At 37.4% G+C, this 17080-nt stretch overlaps 1 protein-coding gene across 3 annotated transcripts in view; it reads right to left on the bottom strand.

The window, feature by feature from the left end:
- LOC131073636 (uncharacterized) overlaps positions 1 to 15949 on the bottom strand; it is a 42801-nt gene extending 26852 nt beyond the window's left edge. Inside the window, exon 1 of one of the 3 annotated variants that reach the window (XM_058010133.2) lies at positions 15587 to 15949. In XM_058010133.2, coding sequence (XP_057866116.2) covers positions 15587 to 15805 — 219 coding nt within the window. In that variant the 5' untranslated portion in view covers positions 15806 to 15949. Of the gene's footprint in view, positions 1 to 15295; positions 15340 to 15586 lie in introns of those variants that run through there. The other 2 variants (XM_058010136.2, XM_058010135.2) reach the window with 2 other exon arrangements.
- Between the last annotated feature and the right edge of the window lie 1131 nt (positions 15950 to 17080).

The raw sequence follows: 17080 nt of genomic DNA, 5'->3' as shown, positions 1-17080 counted from the left end.
TGTTACTGCCTATAACTTGATAACAATTCTGATCTGATCTGATCAATGGTGATGCTATTGGATGCTTTGATTCCTTTCCTTTATATCTCTCAATATGAGGGAGAGGTCACACCTCTTCATCATGCATGCCCTTTGGCAAGAGACGCACCCTTTCACCATTAGCACCTTTTGAAAGAGTGCAGCTCTTCATTATTTCTGCCCTTTGAAAGGGACATAACCTTTCATAATCAGGTCTGCAATTCTTATTTAAATCAGATGTGCACTTCTCATTTTTCAAATTCTCCCCCCCCTCAAATGAATTTCTCTTCTCCCTTTTATATCTCACGTTAGAGTAAGTCACAACTTATCATTTCATGCCTTTTGACCTTTCATTAACTTTAATCATATTTTGATTATATTCTTTTATATTTTTTTTATTTTTTTTATATTTACTCGTGTATTTTAATTTTATTATTATTTATTATTAAATTATATTTCAAAGTAGGGACATTACAGTCCGCCCTTCCCAAATTTGCTTGTCCTCAAGCAATGTAAATTTTAATTTTCTCAAACTAAGTCATCCACCAATATGAATAAAAAACACAGAGCATACACGAAGCATACAAATGGATATATGCAAACACGGAGCATACACGTGAATACACGTATTGTTAGATTTCTTCTTATTAAGTAGAATGGTTCATTGATTCATCTTTACCCTATAGGATGGCAAAATCATAGCTTTGATACCATTTGTAATGTCCCTTACTTAATCTATTTCAATATACTAAAGTTGATTGATATTCTTCAATTAGTTATTAACAAGTTCTTATTTATTTTCCTCATTAGATGATTAATTTTATTATTCATAGTTTTTAATATAGATATCAGACCCTGCTACTACTTCAATTTTAAGGGAGAAGGGTCTATTTATGTTACCAAAGCGCCTGGTTTGAACAAGGAGAAAAATAATGTTTTAAGAAATTTCGCTCTGAACCCTTTGGAAGGGTCAAGAGCGAAATTTGCATTGTAGGCTCAAATCACACTTCTTTTCCTCTCAACTCACCTCAAACTTGACTTATCAAATCTTCTCTTACCATAATCAAGTCAATTCGCCATCAAAACAAGGTTAATTTAGTACATTAGGCAAAATAGAGAGTCTTGCTAGGAATTTCGCTCTGGACCCTTTGGAAGGGTCAGGAGCGAAATTTGCATTGTAGGCTCAAATTCCTTACTTTTCATCACTTCACTTTGTTTCACACCTCAATACTCTCTCAACTACGCCATAAGGACAAGGTTTATGAGGCAAATTAAGACAAAGAAGGGAGATATAAGGGAATTCGCTCTAGACCCTTTGGAAGGGTCAGGAGCGAAATTGAAGAATTAACCTTAGATACCTTCCAAACACTCAAACTCCTCCCTCAATCACATTGTTCTCACCTTAGGACACGTCAACAAATCACCTTAAGGAGGCATCTAGCCCAAAATGTTGGATCAAAAGTGCATCTTAACCATTTCGCTTAGGTACCCTTTGAAGGACAGGACCTATAAGGAATTTCGCTCTAGACCCCTTTGGAAGGGTCATGAGTAAAATTTGCTTTTTTGGTCAAATTCCTAACATTAATTTCAACTTTGTTCTTAGACTTGGCCTTTGGGTCCTTCCTTCACCTTAATCAAGTCCATTTGCCTTCAAGGTGATGTCAACTCAATGCCTTTTGATGACAAATTAGGCCTTTCTAAGGATTTCGCTCTCGACCCTTTGGAAGGGTCAGGAGCGAAATTTGTTTTTAACGCTCAAATTTGTCACCTTTCTTCAAATTTTCAAGTCTAGACTTGATCATTAGGCGTTTTCCAAGGATAAATAGTTCAGTTTCAAATCAATCAATGCCTAGAACTTCATCATTCATCAACTAGACCAATCTCAAACCCTCAAAGGGAAGAATTCTTGAGAACACCTGCTCAGATACCTCCATTCACTTCCTTAACTCAAAGACATAGGTCTCAAAAGGCAAGACTCCTAGCAGGATATAAGGACTTCCTCAAACTCAATCAAGACTTAACCTAAAAACAAGAGCAAGGCCTGACCTAGAGAAGGCTTTCAAAGAGACCCTGACCTGGACCACCTACTGACCCACCTCAACTCAAGCAGACCCCCCTATCCTAATGATCTCTCTGGCAACTCTCCAATGCAAAGGCTAATAGCCAAGACCAGGCAACCAAGCAAACTGAGCTAACCGTAAAAAAGCAAAAAGAACAGGGGTACCCATTTGCAATGGGGCGATGTGTGAATACTTCACAACAAGTTGCTAGACTTTCCTCTACAATTTTTTATCCCTTCTAGCTTATACATGATAGGCAATGCCTTGGGTAACTCTCTCTTGTTGAATGGTTGAATGGTTCAGAATACTCAGAGGGGGGGTGAATCAGTATTCCTACAGTAATAAAAACTTTCCTTTGATATTAACCTTAGTAATTAATCTCATCAACATGAATCAGCAAATGCAAAATAAAAGAAAGACATAATCACAAGATAGACACCAGATTTTTATACGTGTAAAACCCAAATGGGAAAAACCATGGAGAGGGTTAACTCTCAAGGTAATATAACTAGTTATATGGTGTTTACAAAAAGGGTGGCTCACTGCCAAATGGCTCACTGCCTGATTACAACACAGTTTACTGTCGAAATGCTCACTGCAATAGAAATAAATGAACTAAAAGAAATTGCATCTCCAAATGCATGAGGTCAAATCCAAGATAAGCTCAAATAACAATACAACTCCTTACAGCAGATCGTGTAAGGGATCTCTGCGACACCTTCCCCAATCTGTCAATACAACTGCTTGCAGCAGATCTGATAAGGGATTTCTACAACACTCTTTTCAGTCTCTCTGCATTAATATAACTGTGCTCGCACACACCTTCGCTCTTACACATGCACATTTCATTACACACTGTTGCACGCTTCCATGCATCTGTCTCTCTTTGCTTCTTCTTCTCATGTCCTCTCTTTTTCTTACATATATATGTATCACCGGTAACCAACATGACAATATGTCGGCCAAGCATAAAAGGTTTACACAATAATGCATCGCTCGGATCAATACACTACTAAAGCATGCTTGACCAGACAGATAACCATGTCGGCCTTCAATGATCTTCTACATGCTTCCTTTTCAATTACCAGAACACATGCTTCAATTATCGAAACAAAACAAGGGTTTGTTGGACCCATAGACACAAGATCCAAGCATACCAACTTCCATCTTCAAGAAATGAATGCCACAGATTCCGGAGCATAGAACTCATAGATCGTATTGCAATACAAACATCCAAATACCAATTCAATTGTCGCAACTAATACCAACACTTGATACAAAAGGAAAAATTCAACCATGACTAGCAAAGCACTAGATTCCGGAGCAAAGGATCTCTCAGAAATTACTCATGTAATCCATACATACCTCACTGCTCAACATCGCATGCATACCTATCTTCCACTACTGCTTAATCATCACATACATACCTATCTTCCATTGCTTCTCAACAAGCTACATCCAATCCTAACCGGATCACAGGGTTTGACATCAATGACAACATTCACACAAGTCTAACATCTCTCTCTCTTTCTAGGATGGATTCTCACTCTCGTCCCAATTTTACTCATCTACATATTGAATTGGATATATCTAAGGGCCTTTTGAAAAAGAGTTGGCTCAAAATTAAAGGTTGTTTCCAGAAACAACTAGTAGATTATGAAAGGGTAGCATTTGGTATAGAGCTTGCTTTAGCATTAGTCATTTAGCAAAGGCTTGTGTAGAGCATAAGATTGAGGACCTTGGCCAAGCTTCCTAGTGGAGAGGAGCTAAGCCTCATCATCAATTGATTTTCAATGACCATTGCTCCCCTGGTCTACCTATTCTTGATTCCTTTGGAAAAAATTTGGACGTCTACAAGAAGACTTCTTCAAAGGATTGTCCCTCTAGTTTGTCACCTACTCTTTTTGAGCATGGTTCTTCTCTAGTTTAAGAAACCCCTTCCTCCAAAAAAGATGGGCTACTCCCAACTCCTTTGGTTGGTGGATCTTCTCTTTACTTTTGTGAATGGTCAAGTTGTGGCTATCTTGGACAACATTTGTCGTTCCCCTAGTTTAATTGTTTGGAATTTTAAATCTTATAGGAAATCTTTTGCAAAGAAGAAATCCTCCTCACATATGATTCACAAATCCAATTAAAAAAGGTGTCAGTGTCCTTACAAGTTGATACATATGTCTTATGTTATTCCAATTATATTGGCTATGAGTGTTTTTGTTATGTTTTTGGGTTGTTTTAGCTATATTGGATCTTACAATTTTTTATTATATATTGTTTAAGCTCTTCAATTTAATGGGTGAAGTTCCCAATAGAACCCTCAATTTATGCATGAAAAATACAACTTATCAATTGCATAATCCAGTTGATACATTGATAACCATAGACATAATATGAAAGCATGATTTATATCAAGTGATTACTTATGGTTTTATGTGTAGTTAGTAACTTATAAGTCGAATTTTGTGATGTGTTTCACTAATCTTTGAGGATAGATGGACACAAGCTCAAAGGGATAGGTTTAAGGAATGACGTACATTTTTCCAAATGATTCATTAGAACCCGTGCAAAACCTTAGTGAACACAGTTCATATGCAGAATGCGATCTTACTCGATACAATCCATGTACCTAGGAGGAACTCACAGTCGTCAAGTAGAGCCCTCAAAGAACCAGACCTATACTTGGACTAAAGTCCACACCCCTTACAGACTAGTCCAAGATCAAGCTAGATTTTGAACTAAATTGGTGTAACACAACAAAAAGGTGAACCATCCATAGAATTAAGCTTCGTGGAAAATCCTACAATCATGGAATGTTTTAGGAGTTTAAAATGATCGTCAAACCACAAAATTAACAAAACATACACAAGTAATGTATGATAGATTTCCCAACAATTCTTGAATTTGAAAACCTTCAAAAAAACTAATGAGGTAACAAATATCATCCCACAACATCAATATTACAAATATAAAAGTTACTATACCAAGACAAGCAAGGTAAATAATGTTTTTAAGGTTTACCAAGCAATATGAAACTCACAATCACTTTGAATCATCTCATATCAACAAATAAAGTAACCTCCCATTATCCTGTGTTTGAGGGATCTTCCCCAACCAATAAATATGTAGGTAACAATTGCCACTTTAAGGAAGGTAGGCAATTTTCAATTCTATCATAAGTATGAAGCGGTATGAACCTCACAATCACTTTGAATAATCTCATATCAACAAATAATGTGAACTCTTATTATCCTATACCCAAGGGGTCTTCCCCAACCAACAATATGAGCTACGAGGTGATACTTGAAGGAAGGGAGGTGATTTTAAACCAATCATAATTATGTCCCCCTTCTACATAATCTATGTTGTAGTCCAAACCACCCATTTCCTATCTCTAGCGTCTTCCTTGATCCAAACTTGTGTATGAGTTCTTCCCCTTCATCCCCCATGCATTTGCTTAAGATCCCTAAAATTTCTTAAGTACGAAGGCATAGCCAATCTTAGGTCTACGCAAGTCGTCAATATTGCAGGGTCTCCCTTCTCGACATTACTTTCTTGCCAAGTTCGCTTTCTCTTCTCTCCCTATCAAAGTATTGGACTTCTTCATCCAAGCATACCATTCATCCACCCCCCCCCCCACTTGTTTTCTTTGCCTTATCGAAGTTTAGACTTGACCTCGCCAACATGCCTCCTACTCAAACTCTGGTCCCTAACTAGTGGTATGTGTCATAAGATATCTATGGACCTGTTGTGACCTAATTCACACATCGCCCCATCGGAGATGGGGACCCCCAATTTTTCGCTTTTTGGGGTTTTGTCCTAGCTCTGCAGTTTCATAAGTCCATTTTCTGAGAGAGTTTTGAGTTTGAGTTTCTAGAGTCATCCCAAGCCAAGTTGAGAAATCATGTTCAGAATCATGTATAAGTGTTGTCAAAGTGCTTAGAAGGACAAGGATCGCAATTGCTATGGGTCATTTCTGACAACTTTCTATTTTTAGAATTTTTTTGTTTTTTTTTGTTTTTTTGAAAGTGGCATATGGGTTTTGTTCCTCGGGTCATTTCATCTCTGCCCATGTCAGAATTTGAAAATCTTGTCTCTAGGTATAAAAAGCAGGGCTTCAAATTTTTTGCTTTTTTTAGATTAGGGTTTTGTTCCTTAGATCATTTCAGTCCTACCCATATCTTCAGATTTGAGAAATTTTGCTTCTAAGTATAAAAAGCAAGGTTTGCTTTTTTTTACTTTTTTTCGAGATTAGGGTTTTGATCCTCAAGCCATATTATTGCTACCCATGTTCTCAGAATTTGAAAATTTGGTCTCTAAGGGTAAAAAGCAAGTGGAAACCCTAATTAGGGTTTTGTTCCAAAAAATCAGCCATATGATCAGTACCCATGTCTTTAGAATTGAAAAATCGCGTCTTTAAGTGTAAAAAGCAAGAACCTAGGGTTTTGTTCCAGAAGATCAATTATGAACATGGCAAGTCCAGACTGCAGCATGGCTGATCAAATTTGAAGAAAAAATTGGCATCCAGAACAAAGTCGCCCAAGACATAGTTAATGACAGGATATCTTCAAAGTCCACCAAAGCCAAGCATGGAAGCAAGATATGGCATGAAGTAAGCCAAGTCCACCTTGGCATGAGATCTTCCAATCCCGCCTTGAAACATGTCCAACAAGCTTCAAAGTTTGCCTTGGTATAATGTCTTCCAAGTTGGCTTGGCAAGGAAAGATGAACTCAAGCCAAGACAACATGTCCAAGCATCGACAAACTCCTACCATCTGTTAACTAACTCCTGGCAAAGGTCAAACAAACTCCTACATATGGTTAAGCATAAGCTAGACATGAAAGACACGGCCAAGCTATGCCAAGTTCGCCTTGGCAAGACTCCTTCAAAGTCCGCCCTACCTTAGCACAAGGTGAAGATGGCAAAGACTCTTCCAAGTCCGCCCTTGGAAGAGCATGATGTGCTAAGGCGCAAGGCAAACTTGTCCAAGACCCTTCCAAGTCCGCCCAAGAGGAAAAGTTGAAGTAGCTGACAAGGCATAAAGTCCGCCCTTGGTTAGACACCTCCAAAATCCGCCTAAGCAAGGTTGAACTTGGCAAAGGATTAATAAAGCTCGCCTAGGGAGAAGAAAGCATGAAGGCACAATCAAAACACTTGTCCAAAGACCTTGAAAGTCTACCCTACTGAGTGTGTGGCACAAGCAACCTAAAGTCCGCCCAAGAAGTTTGGAAGTTGAAGTGGCAAGAGGTTGGTAAAATCCGCCAAGATAAAGCAAGATTGTCAAGGCACATCTCAAGTCCGCCTAGGCATACGTAAAGGTTGGCAAACACTCTTCCAAGTCCGCCAAGACAAGGAGAGAATTAAAGCAAGCAAGGATGGCACATAGTCTTCCAACTCGGCTCTAGAAAAGCTAAATAGAGTTGGCAAAACTCCTTCCAACTCCGCCTTGTCCAACAAATTTCAAAGTCCGCCCTTGGCTAGAACATGACCAAAGTCCGCCTAGGTTGAGTAATACAAGCAAAGCAAGTTTGGAAGAAGGGCATCCAAATCCTCCAGAAGAAGGATAAAAAGCAAATAAAACAAAAGATGTCCAAGCCTATTCAAAGTCCGCCCTACATTGAACAAGTCAAGCAAACACAAAGCAAAGTAATATCCAAAGGCATGTAAAATTCACCAAGTAAAAGAGAATGTCTAACACACTTCAAAGTCTGCCTTGTCAAAGATGAGACCAAGTCCGCCTAGGCATGGTGGAATAAAATAAGAACAAACTGGCTAAAAAATGAAGTCCGCCTAGGCTAAGGAGAAGAAAAGAAAGGTTTGCCAAAGCAAAGATCAAGAAGACATGAAAATTTGCCAAGAAGAAAATAAAATTTGGCCAAAATGAATTGTCCAAACACTTTGGAAGTTCAATCAAACACAAGTTGGCTAGGTATAAATGGAATATGTGAAGATGCCTAAGCCAAACATAAAAATTCGCCCCAAGACTTGGAGATTTGACATTAAAACCAACTTGCCAAGGTGAAAGATGAAAAATTGCTACAGGAAAAATAATTTTGACAAAAAATTGCACATGAAATTAAGCGTCCATCAACGAACAGGTTGAAAAATAAAAATTTGACACATGAAAATTTTTAATTATTTTCCAAAATTAAGATTGTTTTTCAAGAATTATTTTTCAACACTTAGAATGTTTTCAAGAATTTTGGAAATTAAAAGAAAGTTCTAGAAGATTCCTGAATTAAGGATGAATTTGAGAGAGATAAAATTTTCCATTTTGGAAAGATTTAAAACATTAAAACACAAAAAAATAATAAAAAATTAAAAAAAAGAAAAAACACAAAGAAGAAGCTTCTAAGTTTTAAAACCTTAAACTCTATATGTTCTCAACCAGTCACTTTCAAATTCATTATTCAAGTTGAGAATTTGGAGAGCAATTGAGAAGAAATTTTCTCTCAGATTTTTGAGGAAATTGATTTTTGAAGAGGAATTTTGAAGAAGTGAATTTTTTCTAAGTGTTGAAGTCAAGAAAAGTGTTTTTTTCTGATTTAAAGACATGTTTTCAGAATTAAAGGTGAATTTCAGTCACAAAGATCAATTTTTGAGACATAAAATTTGAAATTGACTGAATACTTATATTATTTTGTCTTATTTCTCTCAATTTTATCAATTTCTTGGCCAAACCCTTCACTTTCAATCTGCTTTTTCACAAAAATTTAACCTTCTTACAAGCTGAAAGTGAAATTTTCAGATAAAAGATCAAAAATCAGACTTCGAATCTTGAAAATAATATTGAATTTTTGTGTGTTATGAAGGTTAATGAGCATCAAAGGAGCACCTTCCAAAAAAGCACCAATGAAGTTCTCCAATAAAGGAGTTTAGCAAGAATCCAAGATCAAATCTAAATGAAAGAATATCACAGACATTGACCTTGGACATGTGGATTTAGAATAATTCAAAAAGAAAATGTACGAGCATGATGGACACCTGTTGACACCCATTGCCTGTCGGATGATGAGAAATGGCATCATCCAAGCAGCTGGATTTCCTCTGGCTAAACAATGTGCTGAGTTGATGGTTGAGTGTGCTAGACACTACAATGCACAGTCAAGAAAGGTCATTGCACCTAATGGGAGGGTTTTAGCTAATCTTTCAAAGCTGTCTATTCAAGAAAAGTTTGGAATTCCAAGCTACAATAAAACCTCTTACAAGACCAAAGAAGATACCCAAAAGATTTATGATGCCCAGTCTAAACTCTGTGCGGCAAATGTTAACAAATCATGGTTGGAAAAGAAAAGACCCCAAGGGAAAGTACCAAAGGTCTTGCTGCACCCATACTTCAAGGAAGAATATGGTGACATTATCTTATTGCTGAATAGAGTAATGGGCAGCCCTAAGGGTGCACCATTTGAGACATGGATGTACTACTTCATAGATGCAATTACCTCAGGAGTCTGGATGTTCAATTGGTCCCGCATAATCAGCAATAACCTTCATGAACAGTTGATAAATTTGGAGAGGACAAAGTCATTCTACATGAGCTCCTACATTATCTACCTATTGGCTAGTACTTACAAATATTCCGGACTGATCTGTAGAGGCGAGGTTGGTAATGGTGAAGGTGAATTTAAATCTTATGATTGTTACCCGCAACTACAGCTTAAGGAGAAGAGCTATTGGGCGCATGATGCATTCCTAATGTACATCACAAGAATATTACAAGGAGGAACTCATCAAAGGTTATCTCCTGAAACCAAAAGTTTGATCAGCAAGTATGGATTCTGGTTCATCCAATTTCCAAGATTCACCTACAAAAGAGTCCAAGGTTTTGACAATCATCCTTACCGACTTCCAATCTATCCAACCAACAGGATGGTCTTGCTTGAAGTTCTTAGACAACTTGAAACATATCAAAGCTTCAAAAGATTAAGGCAAAAGGCAGCAATCACCTTTCCATTCTTTGTTGGAAATATGGAGGAATCTTGTCCGACCGCACAAGCAGCAGAAAGTGCCAGGCTAGAAATGCAATGGTATCCCTTTACCTTCTACCGATCCAGAGCTAATTTCGATCTTCTCGGCAATATTGGATTAGTGAATGGAAAAAGATTCAGACATAGAGCAGACATAGAAGATTTTTGGGCAGATGTTGCAGATGAATTTGACATCAGGAAAAGACTATGTTCCAGATTGCCAGTAAGCTTGATCAGAACGACTGAGCCTTTTTTGTGCCTGATCAGCTAGAAGATGATGCAAACTATATTCAGCCTGGCTTTGATGAGCATGCACCTCTGCCTCCTATCAAATGGTCAGAGCCAAAGCATGCAAACTTGACCACTTTGATGCGGCCAGTTATAAAATATTCCAGATGGTGGGTTGATCAGCAATGTCACAAATTAAAACAAGGAAATATAAACTTAACTTATGACCTGATGGGTGAAGCAGAAGGATATTCTTCGAAAGAGAAAGCAACTCAAAGTGCCAAATCAATTGAAGGTGCTAAAAAGAAGGGGAAGGCAGTTGTGAATGAAGGACCAACTCTGAAGAAGAAAAGGATAGAACCGTCTCGTTTTGCCGCATCCGCAAACATAGATATATTGGCCATTGATCAATCGGCAGAAATGGAAATTCCCTCCCCAATCCATGAGGAGAATGTAGAATCGATCCATCAAGAAGATGAACAACCACCGTCTCCTACTGGCACAAAGATCCTAGAGTCGGACAATGAAATAGATGTTGAGGAAGGTGAATTTCAAGAGGGAATGATTTCCACCCTTCAAGATATCATGTGTGAAAAGGGCAATCAAGAAATGGAAGGCATTGAGCAGCCCACTGTTCTTGATTGGTTGAAGGAAAGGTTGAAAATAAACACACAAGTAGTAGAAGAACAACAAGAAGATGACATGGCTGATTTCTTAGCCAGGTTAGAGCAAACTACAGTAAAGAAGCCAACCAGAAGATTTTCCACCATCCAAAGAGATGAAACAGGATGCAAGACAGTACAGATTGCAGTGCCAAAGGTAGACAAGGCAAAAGGAGATATTGGTCCCCATGAGTATGAGATTACCACCTATGACTTGGGACCAAGCATGAAGACTCAAGTAAAAGAAGACCTGGACAATTCAGTTGCTTCCGTGAAGGCAAAGTTGGACAAAGAAACAGATCAGAAGAAAGAATATAAGAGAGAAGTTGAGCGCTTAAGAGAATATATTAACATTTGACTACTAAGCCACTTGATCAAGCAAGTTCAGAAGCTATCCCGCTCTTGAATTCACAACAGGTAGTCAAAGGTTCTGAGGAAGAAGCAGTGACAGCCAGAGAGACCAAAGAATGGATGGAAAGTACAAGAAAAAAAGCAGCCACGTTTATAGAAGGAATATCATCAGCATATGAACAAACCTCTTCTCTACTTTCTAGGATTGAGAACACAGCAGAAGTGTGGGTTGACTTCCAAGATATTCAAAATAGAATTATCCCATGCCTTAGAGAGCTGAAAGGAGTCCCATCACAAGAATTGGTGAATGGAAAGATAATTGAAGCAAGGGCTGCCTATGACTTCAACAGTTGGCACTGGACGCTGGTTGCACGGAATGAAGTCTTAGAAAAAGTAAAGGTTGATGCCGATAGAATAGAAGTACAGATAAAGGCAATTCAGGACAAGAATTTCCTTATAGTTGCAGAGATACTTGGGAAAGAAACTATCCGAGAAAGGGATATTCAATTGGAGAATCTGAAGGTCGGAACACAAGACATATTCTTTGCCATCACAGGACCAATCTTGAAGAGTGATTTGGCTAAGGCATCGAACCACCTGTCCATCATAGATGCTTTTCATAAACAAGAACTAGATTGGGAAATCACTTTTGCTCTATGTGCAGATGACTTGGAAGGATTAGAATTTAGGATCAACATGTTGCCACATGTCACAATGGAGGAAGTTGACCAGATTGTGTCCAAGTTCATCGAATATCAGAAGAAGGGGGTGCAATCTTAAAAGATAGCATCTTGTGCCACTTGTCTCATTTGCAGTTGATCTTGGATCTTATTTTGGGAAACTCTAATTAGTGTTAGGTTGTCTTGATCTTGACCGTTGATCTTAGATTGATCTCGAACATTCATTTGTTTTCAAAAACTCTATATAAACTCATTCTCTCATTTCATTTCAGTGTGGAGAGATTTATGAAATTGTTGCTTAGAGCTATTTGAGTAATAAAAGTTCATTATCAGTATTGTCTTGAAATCTTATTATTGCTAAATGGTTGCATGGTTGCATATTCCCTTCAACACTTGAAAAAATTTGCTTTAAGTTATTTGCTTTGAAGTTGTTAGATGAATGAAGGATGGATAAGTTTAGATTGGTGAATTTTGCTCATACTTTTGTTGGATGGATGATTTTCATTCAATGTGTAAAGTTAGCCTGAGCTCTTGATGTGGATGCTTAACTTCTACTTTGAGTAATATTGTTCAATTGTTGGTATTATTCATAAGTGTGAAAATCTTAAGCACAACCCTAGAAGATTGCACCCACTTTGCGTAGTTGTCCCAATGTGGCGAAACAAAGTGTAGTTACCAGTTTCACCCAGTCTTTACCGTCTCTTGAGTTCATAGGAATAGCCTAGCAATAGTTAGAAATCCTAAACCCTTATCTTTTTTTTTATCTTTTTTGAAGTCCTAGATCAGAAAATCCAAAAACAAAGAGCAGTCATTGATCAATTCGCCTAGGTCTGGATTGTGAATGACACCAGTTGATAAGCGTAAGTCCCCCTTGAGATTTTCAGCATACACTACCCAAGAAGCTATCCCACTCAAGTCGCTTGTTCGCACATATAGACCTTGGAATCACCATATGATCTTCTCGCAATCTAAACATAAGCGGTGGTTTTTCTGGAGAGGATAGAGTATCCTTGGGGTATTTTATTCTAATGTTTGGTAGATGATAAAACAGACACCAACAGGACCCTGAACTCAAAAACTCCCATCTATTTGCACTATTCATCCACCTACTTCCTTGCACGACCAATCTATCCTTAAATGCTTAGTATGGCATATCTTCCAAAAAGTTTCCTATGAACATTAAGAAATCATTTAATAATGGGCACATGGGTCCATGGGTACTTCCAACATTGCGAAGACACAATCTTTGGCTGCCATTAATGAGATAGTTAGTGTTTCAAACCCTAAGGGACCCTCACCATTATGGTTGAGGACAATATCAATTAGCATTGGACATTCCTCCATGCCTCCCAAACACATTTATACACATGTAAGCACAATTCTAGGCACAAATCAAGGGGGAAATGATGCTCAATCGATATGGGCAATCCCTATAGCATATCAATCTTGATTTAGCAACCATTGTTGCAAAGTTTGATGCCCAATCTAGGTGTTAAAGAGCCAAAAGGAACAAAGGGGGACCTAGAAAACCACAACAAACCCTAACCCGAAATCACAATGAAGACTTTTGTTCATACACCTAGATTTGAGGATGAAAACTCACAAGTCTATTAACAATCTGCAGACAAAAACCCCTAAAAATTGTGTGCAGCAAAGGACGAAACCCTTATGGTTGGAGAATGAGCTCACCAGGAGTTTATATTTAAACTTCATGATTACAAATCTCACAAACTTTTAGTTTACACACCATCGATTCGGGCATGGGTGTAAGCCTTCATGTTCCAATTCATAATAGCTATTGTAACAGCTAGATAATATGATGTAATGTTTATACAAACCCTTTATTCAGTAGATGTTCTAAAGTGTCATATGCATTTGTGAACAAAATTATTGCAAGTGTTGTCAGTTCAAACTATTTATGCCATAGTATTTGTCATTGTTACAATATTTTTTTAACTACTTGTAGACATGTGTAATTAGAGGGAAAGCTCTGCGATGTGTTTAGCAATCTTTGGACCCAATATGTAAAATGGGTATTCTTTGTTAATGCCAAATTAGTGTTTCGAAATCAGGGTTTAGTAGTTTAGGGGAAAATATGTATTCTACAATCTATCTTCTATTTGGGAATCGGCCATTAAGATTAGGATTTATTTTTATTTTTGCAAATGTAAAGGAATTTTTCTAGGTTAACTAGTTTCTGGTAGAATCAATTTGGGTGTCATATGGTAAAATATTGAAGTTTCAATTCTTAACCATAAATCATAAATGTTGTTGTGCAAACATTGATGTATTTTATTTTTAGGGAATTATAATGAAGTCTTAAGCATATTTTGGAGTTGTTAATGCTGTTAACCCAAATTTTAAATTGTCAAAATATTTGCCTTAAATTTAGCTCGGAATATTAAAAAGGTATCAGAGCAAACCACTTAAATTATATATTTACAGAGGATTAGGGAATATTTACACTATTATATTAGCAGGGACATTACACTCCATTATTGATATTGTTGAAAATGACATTTCCATCCACTCCCCTAAATTGTTGTTGAAAATGAAACATTTTCATTCACACTGTTTCATACTCTGTTCTATTGCAATCTAAGAAATTAACAGTATTGATTTCCACGAATCCATGTGTGGTAAGATTATTAGAATCTAGCCCCCTCTGTATCTTCCTACAGCATTATAGCTAAGATTTATGTATATTGGATTGAGCAAATGCTGGGAAGATAAAGCTTCAATAAAAAGGCCAAACTCTTCCATAGGAGGAATATTAATGCGGAACAAAATCCTATTGCAGGACTATCCACCATAGTAACCACTAGAAAATTGCAGGCATCATATAGATAACAACTGCAAGGTTGAGATAACCATACAGAAAGAATCTAAAACCATCGACAATATCTGTACAGTAAGGAAGAAAACGCTAAAATATCAACCCGAAGACTTGAATTCCAAAGCCTACCTCCAGATTGCCAAAGCTTTCAGTACGTGTAATGCAAAAAACTAGTACCTTCTAGGTACTAGGATTATTCAGCCGGCATACAATTACAACGGTGTTGTTTATCCCCAAGCTTGGAAGGAAGGTCAAAACCAAGGAATGAAAAAATTGAAGAATGAATAACTAGAAAGAAATTAGCGCGTGGTTACAAAGGCCAATTTGAGAGCTCCTGGCACGAGCAAGACCTTAAAAAAAAAAAAATCTTTGAAATGTAGAAGAATATTGTGAAATGAAATTTGTCAAGAATTCTTAAACTCGCAAAACATATACTACAAGATAAAACATAAAATTATAAGCCATTGGAAAGAAAACTTTAAAAGAAAAAAAAGGACACACCCAGCAAGCAGAAACCCCATGAATTCCATAGCGACATGCTTTTAGTGTTCGAACCCAATTTATGTGGTTATCCATAACTTCCTTGGCATTGTCATATGTGATGTAGTTTCAAGTTCTGTCTAAATGTAAACCTCAAAGAAATGCATGAAGTTAGGTTTCTAGCAACAACAACAAAAATGTCCCGACGGATCAAAGACAGAAGATTAATATAGTTTACAAGCCCATGTTAACTAAACATGATTCAGATTAAATGCAACAGAAAAACAATCATAAACAAAATTGTGTACACACCTTATCATTTCCTCCTTTATTCCCAAACAGGCACACAATCTTCGTCTTGGAATGGGAAATAGCGTTTATATGCTTCCATGAATCTGCTAAACGAGCATGTAAGATTCGAGAAAGATGAATTGGGTAGGGATGAATGGGCAAAGAAGGGGAACCCAACACTAGAGAATGGCGACTATCAAGGATTGCGGGATAAATTTTCGGTAACAAAGCTCTTTCCATGACGCCCTACGATTCGTTTCGATGGGGGTTCTGATAATTTGTTTTCGTGCACATCGCATGCTGAAACTTATTCCAATGAATATTCTCAATTTATCGGAAAATATAGAGAGAGGGGGAGGAGTACCATGTAAATAAATATTTGAATGATTCACTTCCAAGGGCCATGCTCTATAGGGAAAAAAATGACCTTTATAATCTAACTAGCACTTGTATTAACGGTGTAGGGGTTTAAGGTGTACGTCGATAGGAAAGTAAGATAAGACTTAATATATGTTAATATTATATAATTAATTATATAAGAATATAAATGTATATAATTAGTTATTGCATCTTGGTGTGTAATGGGTATGCTGAAAAGGTGTGGAAGGTCAATTTGAAAAAAAACAATAGTTCTATTTTTTGGGATACTTGCATGTAGTGCATGAGGTCAAACTGTGGACTGTATAATAGATGATGTGATTTGTGAAACAAAGGTCACAATGGAGAAGTGATAGATTCAAAAAAGTTATTCATCCACTTAAAGGGATCCAACATAATTAAAATTAAACCTCTAATTCAAGAAGATAATCAATCTCCATTACGAATAGGATCATGTTATGTTTGCAATAGGGAGAGAAAGGAATAGAATGGAGAGAGAGACAGAGACAGAGACAGAGAGGGGGGGTGGGGGGGGAACATGGATAGGGATAGGGAGATAGAGATAGAGATAGAGTGGGCAAGAGTGAGAGGGAAAGGTGACATGTAAGTCATTGAGAGAGTGGTGTAGAGAGGGAGAGAGGTAGCTAGAGATGGGGAAATATGGAGAGATAGAGATAGGGAGGGAGAAGCAAGGTGTGTGTGCATGTGTATGAGTTAGAGTGATATAAATGGAGAGAGAGAGAGAGATAGAAAAAGAAATAGAAATGGATATATATAAATAGAGAGGGAGATGGAGAGATGGGGAGGTAGAGATGGAGGGTGCATTTGAATGAAAGATAAAGATAGAAATAAAGACAGGGAGGAAAAAATGCAAAGTGTAAGTGATTGAGTGAGTGAGATATAGAGATAGAGATATGGAGGGAGAAACATGGAATGTGTGTGAGAGCAAGAAAGATATGGAGATAGAGATAGAAAGGGATGGAGAGAAATAAAGATAAGGCAAAGGAAAAGTAGTGAGATATATAAAGAGATAGGGATAGAAAGAGGGAGAGATAGAGAGAGATATAGGGGAAAAGATAGAAGGGCGAATAGATAGAAATGTAGGGTTAGGTAAGGAGATAGAGAGAAGGGGAAAGA

This window comes from Cryptomeria japonica, chromosome 11, assembly GCF_030272615.1.
Source record: "Cryptomeria japonica chromosome 11, Sugi_1.0, whole genome shotgun sequence".
NCBI lineage: Eukaryota > Viridiplantae > Streptophyta > Pinopsida > Cupressales > Cupressaceae > Cryptomeria > Cryptomeria japonica.
This window is presented reverse-complemented; position numbering and strand designations above follow the sequence as displayed.